Below are 18,268 nucleotides of genomic sequence, written 5' to 3' on the forward strand. Positions count from 1 at the left end.
TTGACTCCTTAATTTCTCTTTCTTCTGTCTTGTTGTTGGTGTAGAGAAATGCAACTGATTTCTGTGCATTGATTTTATATCCTGACACTTTACTGAATTCCTGTACAAGTTCTAGCAGTTTTGGAGTGGAGTCTTTTGGGTTTTCCACATATAGTATCATATCATCTGCGAAGAGTAATAGTTTGACTTCTTCTTTGCCGATTTGGATGCCTTTAATTTCTTTTTGTTGTCTGATTGCTGAGGCTAGGACTTCTAGTACTATGTTGAATAGCAGTGGTGATAACGGACATCCCTGCCGTGTTCCTGACCTTAGCGGAAAAGCTTTCAGTTTTTCTCCATTGAGAATGATATTTGCAGTGGGTTTTTCATAGATGGCTTTGATACTATTGAGGTATGTGCCCTCTATCCCTACACTTTGAAGAGCTTTGATCAGGAAGGGATGCTGTACTTTCTCAAATGCTTTTTCAGCATCTATGGAGAGTATCATATGGTTCTTGTTCCTTCTTTTATTAATGTGTTGTATCACATTGATTGATTTGCGGATGTTGAACCAACCTTGCAGCCCTGGAATAAATCCCACTTGGTCGTGGTGAATAATCCTTTTAATGTACTGTTGAATCCTATTGGCTAGTATTTTGGTGAGAATTTTTGCATCTGTGTTCATCAAGGATATTGGTCTGTAGTTCTCTTTTTTGATGGGATCCTTGTCTGGTTTTGGGATCAAGGTGATGCTGGCCTCATAAAATGAGTTTGGAAGTTTTCCTTCCATTTCTATTTTTTGGAACAGTTTCAGGAGAATAGGAATTAGTTCTTCTTTAAATGTTTGGTAGAATTCCCCCGGGAAGCCATCTGGCCCTGGGCTTTTGTTTGTTTGGAGATTTTTGATGACTGTTTCAATCTCCTTACTGGTTATGGGTCTGTTCAGGCTTTCTATTTCTTCCTGGTTGAGTTGTGGTAGTTTATATGTCTCTAGGAATGTATCCATCTCTTCCAGATTGTCGAATTTGTTGGCATAGAGTTGCTCATAATATGTTCTTATGATTGTCTGTATTTCTTTGGTGTTAGTTGTGATCTCTCCTCTTTCATTCGTGATTTTATTTATTTGGGTCCTTTCTCTTTTCTTTTTGATAAGTCTGGCCAGAGGTTTATCAATCTTATTAATTCTTTCAAAGAACCAGCTCCTAGTTTCGTTGATTTGTTCTATTGTTTTTTTGGTTTCTATTTCATTGATTTCTGCTCTGATCTTTATGATTTCTCTTCTCCTGCTGGGTTTAGGGTTTCTTTCTTGTTCTTTCTCCAGCTCCTTTAGGTGTAGGGTTAGGTTGCGTACCTGAGACTTTTCTTGTTTCTTGAGAAAGGCTTGTACCGCTATATATTTTCCTCTCAGGACTGCCTTTGTTGTGTCCCACAGATTTTGAACTGTTGTATTTTCATTATCATTTGTTTCCATGAATTTTTCCAATTCTTCTTTAATTTCCTGGTTGACCCATTCATTCTTTAGAAGGATGCTGTTTAGTCTCCATGTATTTGGGTTCTTTCCAAATTTCCTCTTGTGATTGAGTTCTAGCTTCAGAGCATTGTGGTCTGAAAATATGCAGGGAATGATCCCAATCTTTTGATACCGGTTGAGACCTGATTTAGGACCGAGAATGTGATCTATTCTGGAGAATGTTCCATGGGCACTAGAGAAGAATGTGTATTCTCTTGCTTTGGGATGAAATGTTCTGAATATATCTGTGATATCCATCTGGTCCAGTGTGTCCTTTAAGGCCTTTATTTCCTTGTTGATCTTTTGCTTGGATGATCTGTCCATTTCAGTGAGGGGAGTGTTAAAGTCCCCTACTATTATTGTATTATTGTTGATGTGTTTCTTTGATTTTGTTAGTAATTGGTTTATATAGTTGGCTGCTTCCACGTTAGGGGCATAGATATTTAAAATTGTTAGATCTTCTTGTTGGACAGATCCTTTGAGTATGATATATTGTCCTTCCTCATCTCTTATTATAGTCTTTGGCTTAAAATGTAATTGATCTGATATAAGGATTGCCACTCCTGCTTTCTTCTGATGTCCATTAGCATGGTAAATTCTTTTCCACCCCCTCACTTTAAATCTGAAGGTGTCTTCAGGTTTAAAATGAGTTTCTTGTAGGCAACATATAGATGGGTTTTGTTTTTTTATCCATTCTGATACCCTGTGTCTTTTGATTGGGGTATTTAGCCCATTAACATTCAGGGTAACTATTGAGAGATTTGAATTTAGTGCCATTGTATTGCCTGTAAGGTGACTGTTACTGTATATTGTTTCTGTTCCTTTCTGATCTACTAGTTTTAGGGTCTCTCTTTGCTTAGAGGACCCCTTTCAATATTTCCTGTAGAGCGGGTTTGGTATTTGCAAATTCTTTCAGTTTTTGTTTGTCCTGGAAGCTTTTAATCTCTCCTTCTATTTTCAATGATAGCCTAGCTGGATATAGTATTCTTGGCTGCATGTTTTTCTCGTTTAGTGCTCTGAATATATCATGCCAGCTCTTTCTGGCCTGCCAGGTCTCTGTGGTAAGTCTGCCGCCAATCTAATATTTTTACCATTGTATGTTACAGACTTCTTGTCCTGGGCTGCTTTCAGAATTTTCTGTTTGTCACTAAGACTTGTAAATTTTACTATTAGGTGATGGGGTGTGGACCTATTCTTACTGATTTTGAGGGGGGTTCTCTACACCTCCTGGATTTTGATGCTTGTTCCCTTTTCCATATTAGGGAAATTCTCTCCAATAATTCTCTCCAATATACCTTCTGCTCCCCTCTCACTTTCTTCTTGTTCTGGAATCCCAATTATTCTAATGTTGTTTTGTCTTATGGTGTCACTTATCTCTCGAATTCTCCCCTCATGGTCCAGTATTTGTTTGTCTCTCTTTTGCTCAGCTTCTTTATTCTCTGTCATTTGGTCTTCTATATCACTAATTCTTTCTTCTGCCTCATTTATCCTAGCAGTCAGAGCTTCCATTTTTTATTGCACCTCATTAATAGCTTTTTTTATTTCAACTTGGTTTGATTTTAGTTCTTTTATTTCTCCAGAAAGGGCTTTTATTTCTCCGGACAGGGTTTCTCTAATACCTTCCATGCCTTTTTGGAGCCCAGCTAGAACCTTGAGAATTGTCATTCTGAACTCTAGATCTGATATATTACCCATGTCTGTATTGATTAGGTCCCTAGCCTTCGGTACTGCCTCTTGTTCTTTTTTTTTTGTGGTGAGTTTTTCCACCTTGACATTTTGTACAGATAAGAATATATGAAGGAGCAAATAAAATACTAAGAGGGTGGCAAAGACCCCACGAAAATGTGCTTTAACCAAATCAGAAGAGACCCCAAATCATGAGGGGGAGAAAGGGAGTAAACAGAAGTTCAGAAAAAAGAAATTTAAAAAAAGAAAACAAATAAAGAAAAAATATAAAAAAGAAAAAAATATATATATATATTAGACTGGTGACTAGAACAGGGTCACCCACTTAATTTTGGGAGTATTTTGGTCTCCTAGAAGAAACTACCTCCCCAAATTTTAAAGAATGAAAAACGTATATAAGGGTAAACACAATGAAGGGATGGAATATGACTATAAAGATGAAAAAAATATATATTTTTTTAATTTCTAAAAAAGGGAGTTGATAAGGTAAGTTGGTTGGGAGAATAGAGAAAAAGAAGGTGGAGAGAATTTGCTCGGGCTGGAGACTACAAGAAGCCTGGTGCTAGATTTAGGGTGTATTTTGATCTATTAGAAGAAGTTGTACCCCAAATTTTTTAGAAGAAAAAACCCTATGTGTATACAAAAAATAAAGTTAGATACAATGAAGGATAAAATATGACTATAATAATGAAGGTTCAAAAAAGATTAGTGTTTTTTTTTATGAAAAGTATTATTAAGATAAACTAGTTAAAAAACGTTAAAAGAGGAAAGGGTAAAAGTTTTTAAAAATTTTGCATAAGAAAAAAAATTAATCAACTTTGCAAGATTAAAGAATCATGGGGAGAAAGCCATGAATTCCATGCTTTGCTTTCTCCTCCTCTGGAATTCCGCTGTTCTTCTTGGTAAGTGAACTTGGTCTTAGCTGGATTTCTTGTTGTTCTTCTGGGGGAGGGGCCTGTTGTAGTGATTCTCAAGTGTCTTTGCCCGAGGCGGAATTGCACTGCCCTTACCAGGGGCCTGGCTAAGTAATCCCCTTGGGTTCGCTTTTGGGAGCTTTTGTTTTCTGAACGCTTTAGGTACAGTGCCAGAGGACAGGAATGAAAATGGTGGCCTCCCAATCTCCGGCCCAGAGGATCCAAGAGCTCGGGGCCCCACTCCTCAGTACACTTTCAGACAAAAGCTCCCAATCACTCCTGTCTCCCTGGCCTCTGGCTGCACTCCGAGCTCACCCAGCCTGTGACCAAGCATCTCTATCTCTGGCACACAGCTCCACCTGGAGTCTCTGAACCCTGAAGATCCCTGAGCTCTTCTAGGGGGGATCTCCCTGGATCTTGTGGGGACACCACTCAGAGCAGTGGCCTGTGCCACAGATTACGGTTCAAGGTGACCCCGAGCTGAGAGCTCACTCCTCGACTCTGTCTCTGTAGGTGGCTTCCCCGCTCTAATAACCTGCAAGCTCTGCGACACTCAGACACCCCCCCATCCTTCTGTGACCCTGCGGGACCTGAAGCCACGCTGTCCCCATGTGGGCTTCATCCCGGCTTAGCCTCTGGAGCAATGTCCCTCAGTGGAGCAGACTTTTAAAAGTCTTGATTTTGTGCTCCCTTGCTCTGTTGCTTGCCGGGAGCCGGCCCCTCCCCCTGCGGTCTATCTTCCCATCACTTTGGATTCACTTCTCTGCTGGTCCTACTTCTCAGAAAGTGGTCAGTTTTCTGTTTCTAGAATTGTTGCTCTTCTCTTCGATCTCCTATTGGATTTGTAGGTGTTCGGAATGGTTTGATAAGCTATCTAGCTAATCTCCTGCTACCTGATGTCGTCTCAGCCTGCTATTTAACCATCTTGACTCCTCCCTCCTATACATGGATTTTTAAATATATATAAATACAGTATAATACTGGAAAATGTGTTTTCCTTCCTTATGATTTTCTTAATATTTTTTCTCTCACTTATTTTTTTTTTTAAGATTTTATTTATTTATTTGACAGAGATCACAAGTAGGCAGAGAGGCAGGCAGAGAGAGTGAAAGGAGAAAACAGGATCCCTGTTGAGCAGAGAGCCTGATGTGGGGCTTGATCCCAGGACCCTGGGATCATGACCTGAACCGAAGGCAGAGCCTTTAACCCCCTGAGCCACCCAGGCGCCCCTCTCTCACTTATTTTAAGAATACAGTATACAGGGGCGCCTGGGTGGCTCAGTTGGTTAATCAACTCTTCATTTCGGCTCAGGGTTGAGAGGTCAAGCCCCATATCAGACTCCATGCTGGGTTTGGAGCCTGCTAGAGTTTCTCTCTCTCTCTCTCTCTCTCTCCGTCCCTCTGCTCCAACTTCTCTCTCTCCTCTTTTCCTTCTCTAAAAAGGTAGAATAAAATAAAATACAGTATATAATCCATATAACCTACAAAATATGTGTTGCTCAGCTATTTATATTATTGGTAAAGCTTCTGGTCAATAGTAGGCTATTGGCAATTAAGTTTCTGTGGAGTCAAAAATTGCACATGGAGTTTTGACTATACAGGGGTTTGGTCATCCATCTGGAAAGGATAAAGTTTCAGTCAGATTCACAATATGCTTAAATCATAGTTTTAAATTTAGTTTAACACAGATTTTGAGACTCAGGATATATTCTGTTAGAACTAAAACTGGTTTTGTCATGTCCCTATATTTTGCCTTTTCACTCTTTTGTTCTTTAACTGCCATTTCTTTCTGAATCATTTTTTCTTCTTTTTTTTCCTGAGCACATAATAGGAAAAGGACACAAAAACTAAATTTCACTTGTAAAATAATGACAACATTAGAAGTGGGAATTTTTTCCCAACCTTGGAGCTTTCTAAGCTTCCTTCCAAGGCATTTTTCCTAAAACATAGTTTATTTATAGTAGATGTCATCTGATATTCAGACAGATTGTATTACCATTAAAAATAGTCATAAATCACTCTCTGGCATTTCATGTTATTGTGATACCTTACTTCATTCAGATGTTTTCTTGAAAAGTGATGTAGCTTAGTCAGTTCAGTGACTGCCTTCAGCTCAGGTCATGATCCCCCAGGGCCCTGGGATTGAGTACTCATCAGGCTCCCTACTTGGCAGGAAGTCTGCTCCACCCTCTCTCTCTTTCCCTGCTTGTGTGTGCATGCGTTTTCTCTCTCTCTCTCTCTCTCTCTCTGTGTCTATCTCACTCTGTTGCTTGCTCTCAAATAAATAAAATCTTAAGGAAAAAAATGGTATATGAACTAAATAATGGTCATTTGAAATACATTTAATACAGTGGGGAGATTAGGCTTATTTGTTAAACCAACTGCAATGTATTTATCATGGTAAAGAATCTCAATGCAAAAAAATATAAGTTGGAACTAATAAATAAAGCTTTGTTAATCTGGTAAATCATGGTAATCAAAGTATTATTATGTTTATGTGAAATATTTTACTTGCCTATTATGTGATCTCATGTTTAGAGTTATTCATTATGAATTTATTCCTTCAGTTTAAGTTTGATTACCTTCTTCCCACCCGCCCATCTCAGGTTTGTACTATATATAAGTAGGTGTTGCAGTTTGTATATGTTTACATACCCATTCTTTGCTTCAACCGACAACAGTAGTCTTGGGTTCAGATTAACAGTTGGACTCAAGAGACAAAATAGACTTTACTCAGCACTAACTTTATTTTCCTTTACGAAAGGACACAGGACAGGAACAGCATAGCTTGTACAATAACATAGTAGAGATCTATGATTTCCACACAGAGCTTGCATATGTCCCAGGTATCTCATACTTGTTATATTCATGATCCTGAGGATCATGACTGTGTGATGAAGCCTTTACCTCAGGTCCCTTCACCTTCCCGCCTCCTCCACCTTCACCTTTTATACCTTATTCCCATTCTCCAGTGCAACAGCATCTTAACTGGTACTGGAAAAACAATCTTGGCAGTGAACTGCAAGTCCTGGGTAAAGTACATAGTAACTTCAGCCAGACTGTCATTTATCTTATAATTAGTACATTCCTATAAATTCTGAGTTAAGAGTTTCAAGAATGATTTCGCCAACTGCTAGGTCCTCTGGTGCTCCTTCTGCTAAAGGAAAGGCTATAAACCAATTGTTAACCCTTTGAGTTAAGGTCTGCAATCAACCAGCAGTCAGTACAAAGACGTATGTTCTTTGTCCTCTGATTTTTTTCTTTAATCCTGGAAAATACTAATATATTATACAGAAGTGGTTGAAGTAGTATAACCAAACAAGTGTTCATTACACAGCTTCAACAAGTAAATCATGGCCAGTCTCATTTTACCTATGCCCCGGCCTGTTCTCCCTTTCTTGTTATTTTGAAGGAAATTCTAGGCATAACATTTTATTGATAAATATTTCATTATTGGTCTGTAAAAAAAAGATTCTTAAAAAAAATCATAATCATAATGTACACAAACATATATTCCTAAATGTTCCTGTCAGTGTTAAAATTTCTACTTGTTTCATTAATGTTGTTTTTTTAATGATTTAATTTGAATCCATGGGGTTGTGTGATTTTTTGTTTGTTTTAAATAAATTTCTGCTGCCATCTCTTTTGTTAGTTTAGATTTATTTGTTGAACAAGCTAGGTCATTTGTCCTGTAGTATTTTCCATTATTGCGCACATTAGATTATACTGATTGCATCTTTGTTACATAATGTGTTCTTTCTTGCCTCTATTTCATATGACTTTGTAGTTAAGTCTAGAAAGTGGATCAGATGCGGTTTGGATGGATTTATTTATTTATTTAGTGTTTTTTAAATATTTTATTTATTTATTTATTTGACAGAGAGAGAGAGAGATCACAAGTAGGCAGAGAGGCAGGAAGAGTGGGAAGGGGACGCAGGTTCCCTGCTGAGCAGGGAGACGGTTGCAGGGCTCTATCCCAGGACCCTGAGATCATGACCTGAGCTGAAGGCAGAGGCTTAACCCACTGAGCCACCCAGGCAACCTGGATGTATTTTTTTGACGGGAGTAAGTGTCACATACGAAAGGAGTTTTTGTGCTCTGCAGCCCCTCTTGGTGTCAGTGCCTCATTATGAGTTACAAAATGATGATATCCTAACCTTAATTTCTACTTCATTTATTCCTGTAATACTTTTGATAAAAGAGCATCTTCCTTTCATTTATTGTTTGGTTAGCTTGTATGGGGTACAGTTTGTATAAAGAAAAGTGTGTAAATTCTTCATATTTTATTTGCAAATATCATTATGAACTGATGGATTCGGATATATTTGATGTGTTCCAATTTATTATACTTATCCGTATATTAGTGTCCCATCTTTGGCTTGATTTCACTTTAACTCCACCATAGTTTGATTTTGAATACCTTTATATGAGTCAGGCTCCATTCAGTTCATCTTATCTTTCCCCAGTTCCTGTTGTATCATACCTGGTTAATTTCACTTATATATATTAGTTGCCTAGTCCTTAAAGCATTTGAGTTTTGGGATCCCTTTAAAAATTATTACCTACTTAACACAAAATAAAATATCAGTTTGAAATTACTTTTTGTAGAGTAGTTTTGTAACATAGTTATTAACCATTAGCAAATGATTGCCCTCTTTGGTAATTCTGCTCTTCAAGTAAGCTAAATTTGTAATCATTAGAGGAATGCTCAGGTATTGAAACAAGCCAGTGCCCGTGCCAGTCATGTTTCTTATTTTCCACATTCATGCAGAGTATTGTGTATGTGTGTTACTTCTCTCCCACAGTTCTCCCTTTATTCTTGATAATAGAAAAAGTCAAAAACCGCAAGAAGATTTGATCTGGGACTCTTAAAATTCTCTCCTTCTTAGAAACTGTCATTTAAATGTTTCCTAAAATCAGCTTAGTTCTTTAGACTTACCTGTTACTTTTCGGAATTCTTTGGCATAATAGATACAACTTTGATCAATTAATTCAGAGATCTGGATTCTGATCCTAAGTCTTGACTCCTTCCCTTATACCCCTCAGTTCAAATAGCTGGATGAGCAAGTGTTAAATACTGGACTTAGTGAGAATCTGCTGCAAACCTAAATTTCCACTTACAAAGTTTATCTAAAAAGTCCTGACCAAAACACTTTTTTGTTTCTTATTAAAGCTAGGAAAGAAGAAAAGAAAAGACACAAGTCGTCATCATCATCTTCCTCCTCATCCAGTGACTCAGATAGCTCAAGTGATTCTCAGTCCTCTTCTGATACTTCTGACTCAGAAAGTGCTTCTGAAGAGAAATCAAAAAAAAGAAAAAAGAAACATAGGAAAAATTCCCGAAAACACAAGAAAGAAAAGAAGAAGCGAAAGAAAACCAAGAAAAGGTCTTAATTTTAAATTCTTTTATAGTACTAGCTTTATATCCTAATTCCCTTTAGTTTATAAGTAAATCTTTTGGGATTTTGGATCAACTGTATGGCAGTATTAAAATAGTGAGAAATATTTCCTATCAATAAGTATAAGACCATTTTGTTTCTGTAGTCTATAGATTAAATTTAGGTACATTTCATTTCCATTTTCAACAAAGCCTTTCAATTCTTTTTGTCTGAACTCAGTGAAATGATGCTTTTGGTTTAATAGGTTTATGTTTCATAGAAGGAATTTATAGGATTAATGAGAGTTATAGGAAACCAGCTACTGTTTTCCTTATTTTTTATAGCAGTCTCTCTCGCTTTTTTTTTTGTCCTTTATTCCCTTTGTTGCTATGAAAGTACAAGGGTAAAAGTAAATATTGTCAGTATATTTACTTTTCTGTTTTGTCTGAAATAATCTTTGTACTAGAACTTCATGCCTATTGCCTTTAAAGCAACTAATTTCTTTGCCTACATTTTTAAATATTTTAAATTTATCAGAGTACATTGCCTATGGAGTTCATATTTTAGATCCATTTAATTGGAAAATACTTTCTGAGAATGTGATCATGGAAATGATTGGTTTTGGTTTGGGGTTGGTTGGCTGGTTTGTCAGAATGAAAGAGGATTTTCTGTATGTTATCACATCCTTGAAGGGGGTGGGCAGGATGGCTCATATATTGTGACATCTTACAAAGGAAAGAAATAGCAACAGTTGGTTGGGGTAGCCACATAATAACCAAGTGGAATTTTTTTTTTATGTTTTCTGTTAAGTGCATCTAGTGAAAGTGAGACTGAAAATCTTGAAGCACAACCCCAGTCTACTGTCCGTCCAGAAGAGATCCCTCCTATACCTGAAAATAGATTCCTGATGAGAAAAAGCCCTCCTAAAGCTGATGAAAAAGAAAGGAAAAACAGAGAAAGAGAGAGAGAGAGAGAGTGGTATGTTAACGTCTCTATCTTGTAGAGTGCCCTACACTCTTTAAAATAGAACTTTTTTTTTTAAGTCTTTAAGCAAGATTTAATTGGTGACCTTGTCCTACGACTGAAATCTTTTTTTTTAATAGGATAATGTTAGCAAAGCTCCTTTTTCTTAACTACATAGCTAAAAAGATACACTGACTTAATTCAAACAGATTTGAGTTAAAGTTACTTTTTTGAAAAATAAGCACTGCAAAAAGATGTGTTGTGGCATTTCAGACCAATTCCATTTAAAACAAGCTGTCTTACTGTGTAATCTGTATATATTAAACTTTTAGGTTTAAAAGTTTAAACTTAAAACTTTAAAAACCCTTATTTTTCAGTTATCTAATAGAGCAAAAGTGCTATTTTTCAAAAATGCCTAATTCATAGTATTGTTATGAAAATTGATACTGTGTTCAAGGTCTTCGAAAATTTTTCTACATAAATTCACATAATTAGTATTAGTAGGCTATTGGTTCTTTTTTTTTTTTAAGATTTTATTTATTGGGGCGCCTGGGTGGCGCAGTGGGTTAAAGCCTCTGCCTTCGGCTCAGGTCATGATCCCAGGGTCCTGGGATCGAGCCCCGCATCGGGCTTCTCTGCTCCCGCAAGCAAGGAGCCTGCTTCTCCCTCTCTCTCTGCCTGCCTCTCTGCCTACTTGTGATCTCTGTCAAATAAATAAATAAAATCTTTAAAAAAATATATTTTATTTATTTATTTAATAGAGAGAGATCGGTAGGCAGAGAGGCAGGCAGAGAGAGAGGGAGAAGCAGGCTCCTTGCTTGCGGGAGCAGAGAAGCCCGATGCGGGGCTCGATCCCAGGACCCTGGCAGAGGCTTTAACCCACTGCGCCACCCAGGCGCCCCGGCTATTGGTTCTTTATAAATCATTTTAATAATTATGTCCAAAAACAAAAAAATTTTGAGGTCATTTTCTTATTTATGTTTAAAATGTATTGTTATAAAAGTAATAAAATTCTGAGTATCTCCCCTATACTTTCACAATACAGTAAAAATATAAAAATAAGTCTTAGTTTTAAAAAAAAATAGTTACTTGAATTGTGGGGTAATATCAATGGATTGGATTGAGTTCATTTTTCCTCAAGTATTAGGAAAGGATATTTTTAAGGAAATAAATATTACAGAGAAAATGTTTGAACTACTTTAGAATGAACTTTTCAAACATAATTTACATGGATATTGTTTGTGCTAATTAAATATTAACTGGTTATTTTTTTGAAAACTTTCCCCTTTTGGTGTAAACCAGGATATAAATGTTTTTGCTAATTCACACCTGTTTGTGTCTACTTTATTATCATTAATTACTCTTTCCTGTAGTTGTTTTAACAGTGAACAGTTGGCTATAGGATTATAAGATACTTTGGAATATGATACAGGTTTTTTGTTTTGTTCTTTAAAGATTTTATTTATTTTAGAGAAAGTGTTGTGCAAGCAGGGGGAGGGGCAGAGAGAGAGAATCTCAAGCAGATTCCCCTTGGAGCACAGAGCCTGACAAGGGGTTGATCCCAGGACCCTAAGATCATGACCTGAGCTGAAATCAAGAGTCAGAGGCTCAACCCTACTGAGCCACCAAGGTGCCCTGGAATAAGCTAGTTTTAAAATTATTCTCTTAGTGGCATACAGCCTATGCTGAGCTACATGAGCCCTTCTATGCTGATTTTCCTTAACACTGTCAAGTTAATTTCATCTTAAAAATGGTTATTTAACTGTTTCTCAGCACACAGCTGGCATTTGGGGGCAGAATAGTTCTTCAATCTCATGCATAACAAGATTTTAGCATTCCTAACTCATGGTTCTAAGTACCAGTAGCACTTGCTAGTCATTAACAGTTGAAAAATGCTCCTATACTTTCCCAGATACTACTAGGAGTTGATAACATTGAAAACTACTGATTATATATAAGCCTTAAATTTATTAGTTTAGATCAGTAAAGCTGTATTCTCCAGATTTGTTTTTATGAAGTTGTTTTAATTTAAATTTAATTCATTACTATATAGTATATTTTATTAGTTTCAGAAGTAGAGTCTACTGATTCATCATTTGCATACAACACCCAGTGTTCATGACATCAACGCCCTCCTTAATCTCCATCATCCAGTTGCCCCATCCCTCCAGCAACCCTCATGCTTTGTCTCCCTCTCTGATTTGATGTGATTTTATTCTTCTCTCTCCTCCCCTATGGTCATCTGTCTTGTTTCTTAACTTCCACGCATGAGTGGTATCATGTAATTGTCTCTTATCTTTCTCTGACTGACTTATTTCATTTAGCATAATCTAATTCCATTGTTACAAATGGAAAATTTCATTTTTTTTGATGAGTGTGTGTGTATGTTTGTTTTAATTTTCCCTTTGCTTCCTTCTAGTAATCCACCTAACTCTCAGCCTGCTTCATACCAGAGGCGACTTTTAGTTACTAGGTCTGGCAGGAAAATTAAAGGAAGAGGACCAAGGGTAGGTGATTCTTTTCCTAGAAATCTTAATAATACTGTATTTATTGTAAATAATTTTAGAGTGTTTCTTAAATATTGTTTTATACATAAGTAACTAAAATTTAGAGTAGATATGGGTATTGAATTATATGTTCTCTTTATAGTAACTTCTTTGTGTTGGTACTTCAAAACTGAAAATACATAGGATGTTAATATATTTTAAATGTACATGGTGTAAAATGAGATTATTGTCTTTCTTGTGCCTCCTTGTTAATTCCTGACCACTATATCTCTAATCTTGCTAAAAATTAATAAAAATTAAACCTGTTCTGTATTTTATCCTCTTTATCTCTACTGGATTCTCCCCATCAGAATATCTTCTTGTGTTTTCAAACTTTTTAGAAATGTGGCTATACTTGGTATATTATTTCTTTACTTCATACTCATTTCTAAACCATTTCATTTCGTCTTCTACTGTTCTGCTAAAAACAGCACTTGCTCTATCGTTTGCTACATGTCACAAAATCATTGGGTCCGTGCTCGCTTTGGCCACACATATACTGAAATTGGAATGATACAGAGAAGATTAGCATGGCCCCTGCACAAGGATGACATGCAAATTCGAGAAGCATTTCATATTAAAAAAAAAAAAAAAGAGTCCAGTGGCTCCTTTCAGTCTTTGTGTTAATTGCCTCCTTGTAATACTCTTTCCACTTGCTTCTGTCCTATTTTCTTTCTGTCTCTGGCCAGTCTATTTTGAATGGCTATTGCCAGTTCACACTCTTACCTGGCCTTTAATATAATAGTACCTCAGGGTTCCAACACTTCTCACTCTGCATATGGTCCTTCAGCAGTCTGATCACTCCCACAGCTTCAGTGGCTTACCTGTGTGTTGATAAATATCAAATGCTCATTTGCTTTTCTGGTGCCAAGACTTAGTTGACAACCAGTTAGTTGCTTAACAGACACCTCAAACTCCGTGTATATAATGTCGAACATAACCACTTCCTCTTCAGACCTGATCCTCCTTTAGGTTCCTGCTTTTACGGATAAGACACCACCACCTGTGCAGTTACTTAAAGCCTAAGAATCACTTTATTTCTCTCCTTTCCTAACTTGCATATCTTATCCAACACCAAATCCTGTCATTTCAACCTTCTAAATACTTTGAAATCCATCTACTTCTCAAGTTCCACTCCCACCACCTTACTTCAATTTACCTTTGTATGTTCTCTGAACTATCAATGGCCTTTTAACTGTTCTCACGGCAGTTCTCGAACTTTTTTGTCTTAAATCTCTCTTTATACTCTCACACTTTTTTTTTTTTCTTTTTAAATGCGGGGCTTGAACTCACAACCTTGATATCAAGATCTGAGTTGAAATCAAGAGTAGGATGCTTGGCTGAGCCCCCCAGGTGCCCCAGAATCTCTTTATACTCTTAAAAATTATTGAGGATCCAAAAGAGCTTTGGATTATATCGATCGCTCTTTATAGTTTTAGAAATTAAAACCAAGAACTATTTAAGATACAAGAATATATAAGCACACATTCAGTTAGCTATGAAAGCAAAAATACTAAAACATCATGCAGTCTGAAAGACTCTACTGTACAATAATAAAGTGAAAAAGGCAAATAATACGGTACAATGAAAATAGTTTTGACTTCACAGATCCCCTGAGTCTTGGGATCCCTAGACTACATTTTGAGAATCACTGATAGGATTTCTTCTCCAAACAGCATCCAGAATGGTGATTTTTTTTTTTTTTAAGATTCATTTATTCATTTGACAGAAAAAGAGCATGAGTGGGGGGCAGAGCAGATGCTAAGCTCAGAGCCAGATGAGAATAGTCATCTTAAAATGAAAATGTCACTCCTTTGCTATCAATTACAGGATAAATCCAAAATTGTTATCATGGCCTATGAGACCTTACAAAATCTAGGCCTTGCTTACCTCATCAGTATATCTAGTATTACTTTCCCTGGCACCTTTTATCTGTAGCCATACTCATCTATCTTGTGGTCATGTCTAAAAATTGCAATGTTTTTTCCTGTCTCGGGGCCTTCAAATAAGATATTTCTTACACTTCACTTATTCTTCCTTACCCATCCTTCCTCACACTTCTACCTTCTTTTCCTTACCTTTGCCTGTGTAACTCTTCATACATGTTTGTTAGTTGTTAGCTTTTAGTTATCGTTCAACTTCCTGTACTAGGCTGGATCTCTGTAATGTATTCTCTGAGCACCTTGTACTTCTTTTACACTGATTGTAATTGTAACTGATTTGTGTTCATGAATATCTGTGATTATATATCTGAGGGTTCTCCTAGCCTTGTAGAATTCAAGTTCCAAAAGAGCAAAATTGAGATACGTCTTGGCTCACTGATACTGCTGCAACACATGGTAGAATGGTTGGCCATTCCAGGGGCTGAGTAAATATTGGCTGAATGGATGAACATTATGCATTTTTTAACATTATGCATTTATTCAGTTTTTCTCCTAATATGGGATATTTGCTTTGGAACATCAAGAATACATATTTCCAAATTGAAACTTGGCAACTTGTAAGGGTGCCTGTATCTGTTATGCTCTAGTAGCATCACTTAAATAGGACAGTTCTGTGAAGAGGACATGGGTGGCTAGAGATTGTGTGGTTAATGCTTTTTATTTGGAATTTATAGTATGACTGAGTAAAGTATTTTTGCCTCACTGGTTTCATACCTGAAAATTAGGAAATTTTATTTATTTTAAGAGGTTATAGAAATATCAGACATTTTATTTGAACCTAGAAATGTATAAGCTTACAGCTATGATTGTAATGCTTTTATATTTTCAGGAGGCTAATGTTTTTCCCATTTTATTCTTTTAAGCGTTACCGAACTCCTTCTAGATCCAGATCAAGGGATCGTTTCAGACGTAGTGAGACTCCTCCACATTGGAGGCAAGAGATGCAGAGAGCACAAAGAATGAGGGTATCAAGTGGTGAAAGATGGATCAAAGGGGATAAGTAAGATTTACCTGTATTATTTCAAATGTAGTGACACGTATTTTTGTTTTTACTTTTGTACATAAAGTTGTTCTATTTATACTCATTTCACTTGTTTCTGAATATTTAAAAAACATATAGATTTCAGCTACTAATGGACATCATCCTTTTTCTAATAAAATTTCCAAAAAGCTTTTTTCTCCTTTTTTTTTTTTTTTAGGAGTGAGTTAAATGAAATAAAAGAAAATCAAAGAAGTCCAGTTAGAGTAAAAGAGAAAAAAGTAACTGATCACAGGCATGTGTCTGAGAGTCCAAACAGAAAAAATGAAAAGGAAAAGAAAGTTAAAGACCACAAATCTAACAGCAAAGAGAGAGACATCAGAAGAAACTCAGAAAAAGATGAGAAGTATAATAAAAACAAAGTGAAGAAAAGGGCCAAATCTAAAAGTAGGAGTAAGAGCAAAGAGCAATCAAAGAGCAAAGAAAGAGATACAAAGCATAATAGACATGAAGAAAAGAGGGTGAGGTCAAGGAGTAAAGAAAGGGATCATGAGATTGTTAAAGAAAAAGAAAAGTCTGATTCTAAAGGAAAAGATCAAGAAAGGAGTAGAAGTAAAGAGAAGTCTAAACAGTTAGAATCAAAAAGTAATGAGCATGATCATAATAAAAGTAAGGAAAAGGATAGACGTGCACAGTCTAGAAGTAGAGAACGTGATATAACTAAAGGCAAACACAGTTACAATAGTAGAACAAGGGAACGAAGCAGAAGTAGGGACAGGAGCAGAAGAATGCGATCTAGAAGCCATGACCGTGATCGCAGCAGAAGCAAGGAGTACCATAGATACAGAGAACAGGAGTACAGGAGAAGAGGAAGGTCACGAAGCCGAGAGAGAAGAGCAACACCAGGAAGATCAAGAAGTAAAGATAGGAGAAGGAGAAGGAGAGATTCACGGAGCTCAGAGAGAGAAGAAAGTCAAAGCAGAAACAAAGAAAAATACAGAAACCAAGAAAGTAAGAGTTCACACAGAAAAGAAAATTCTGAGGGTGAGAAGAGAATGTACTCTAAAAATCGTGATCATAGTAGCTCAAATAATAGGGAAAAAAAGTCTGATAGAGATCAAAGTCCATTCTCAAAAATAAAACAAAGTAGTCAGGACAATGAATTAAAGTTCTCCACATTGAAAAATAAGGAGGATGAGAAGACCAGATCCTCTGTGGAAAAAGAAAACCAAAAATCAAAGGGTCAGGAAAATGACCACATACATGATAAAAATAAAAAATTTGATCATGAGTCAAGCCCTGGAACAGATGAAGACAAAAGTGGATGAGTTGTGTAAATTTCTTATTTCCATTCTGCTCAAATTTTAAGTTTTAGAGACTTGCTGATGAATCTCCTTTATGTTGTTTTCTTCTTTTCACTGTTTTTGGGTTTTATGTTTGTCCTTTTTTTTTTTTTTAAATGTGGACTTTATTGAGTTGATCTTTTGATAATCTGCAACCTGGATAATTTGTACTGCTAAAGTTTTAATAAACTTGAAATGAGAAAAACATTTTGGTGTAATACTGTGTGCTGTGTTTAACTATTTCATGTATGCATTTTTGTGTTGCAACAATCAGCCAATAGCAAATGTGCTATTCTACATCCCAGTTTGTGTGATCAGTCAGTTCAAAACAACCGTAACTGATTGTTGGAATACATTGTTACAGAAGCTTGTGTTTCTCATGATTGAAGTAACTTTAGAAGCCACAAGATAGAAGAAATCTTGTATAGATTTTCTGATTGCATTTAAATAGAGGCTTGCAGCAGCAGTTTTTAATTAACATAGAAAAGCAGGATCCTAATAACTTGAGATCTTAAGTCATCACTTTTGATTTTATAGTAATCTGTGCTTTAAAATAGTTATTTATATGGCACTGCTTAGGTTATTCTTTATAATTCCACTCATAGCTTGATTCATACTAATATTTTTCCTGCCTAGTTTTGTTTACAAAAGTAATTGAGTACTTTTTTCAGTTGATGTACTTATTTAGTTTGATTTGCTGTTATACAGCAGCTGACAGGAACTATACCTTGGAAGATCAGATTGTAATTCTCAATTCTCTGTTGCTTTTGGTCTGAAAAGATAAAATTTTTGCTTTGGGGAACATTGTTTTATAATTACTGTCATTACCTTTCTCTAAAATGAAAATGTTTTTCTCACTAAAACATATCACTTGTGCAGGTCTTTAAGTTAGAGTCTAAAAATTGATAGTATTGACATACTAATTTCCAAGATTTCTCTTTTGGCCACTGATCTGTATAGAGTTGAGTGTTAATTCTGCATGGTTCTTGTTTTGGTTTTGTTTTTTTAACTTGAGCTGACTTCTTTAA

At 36.2% G+C, this 18,268-nt stretch overlaps 1 protein-coding gene and 1 non-coding gene across 6 annotated transcripts in view; both read left to right on the forward strand.

The window, feature by feature from the left end:
* PPIG (peptidylprolyl isomerase G) overlaps window positions 1-17,447 on the forward strand; it is a 54,501-nt gene extending 37,054 nt beyond the window's left edge. For all 5 annotated transcript variants that reach the window (XM_032880401.1, XM_032880398.1, XM_032880399.1 and 2 more), the window contains 5 exons: window positions 9,262-9,475; window positions 10,277-10,444; window positions 12,849-12,936; window positions 15,782-15,918; window positions 16,118-17,447. In XM_032880401.1, coding sequence (XP_032736292.1) covers window positions 9,262-9,475; window positions 10,277-10,444; window positions 12,849-12,936; window positions 15,782-15,918; window positions 16,118-17,225 — 1,715 coding nt within the window. In that variant the 3' untranslated portion in view covers window positions 17,226-17,447. The remainder of the gene's footprint in view (window positions 1-9,261; window positions 9,476-10,276; window positions 10,445-12,848; window positions 12,937-15,781; window positions 15,919-16,117) is intronic.
* Window positions 13,451-13,557, forward strand: LOC116880978. The gene has a single exon (XR_004385314.1). It is a non-coding gene; the product is annotated as a U6 spliceosomal RNA (small nuclear RNA).
* Window positions 17,448-18,268: the final 821 nt, after the last annotated feature.

This window comes from Lontra canadensis, unplaced genomic scaffold, assembly GCF_010015895.1.
Source record: "Lontra canadensis isolate GAN:19392208 unplaced genomic scaffold, GSC_riverotter_1.0 scaffold69, whole genome shotgun sequence".
Lineage (NCBI taxonomy): Eukaryota > Metazoa > Chordata > Mammalia > Carnivora > Mustelidae > Lontra > Lontra canadensis.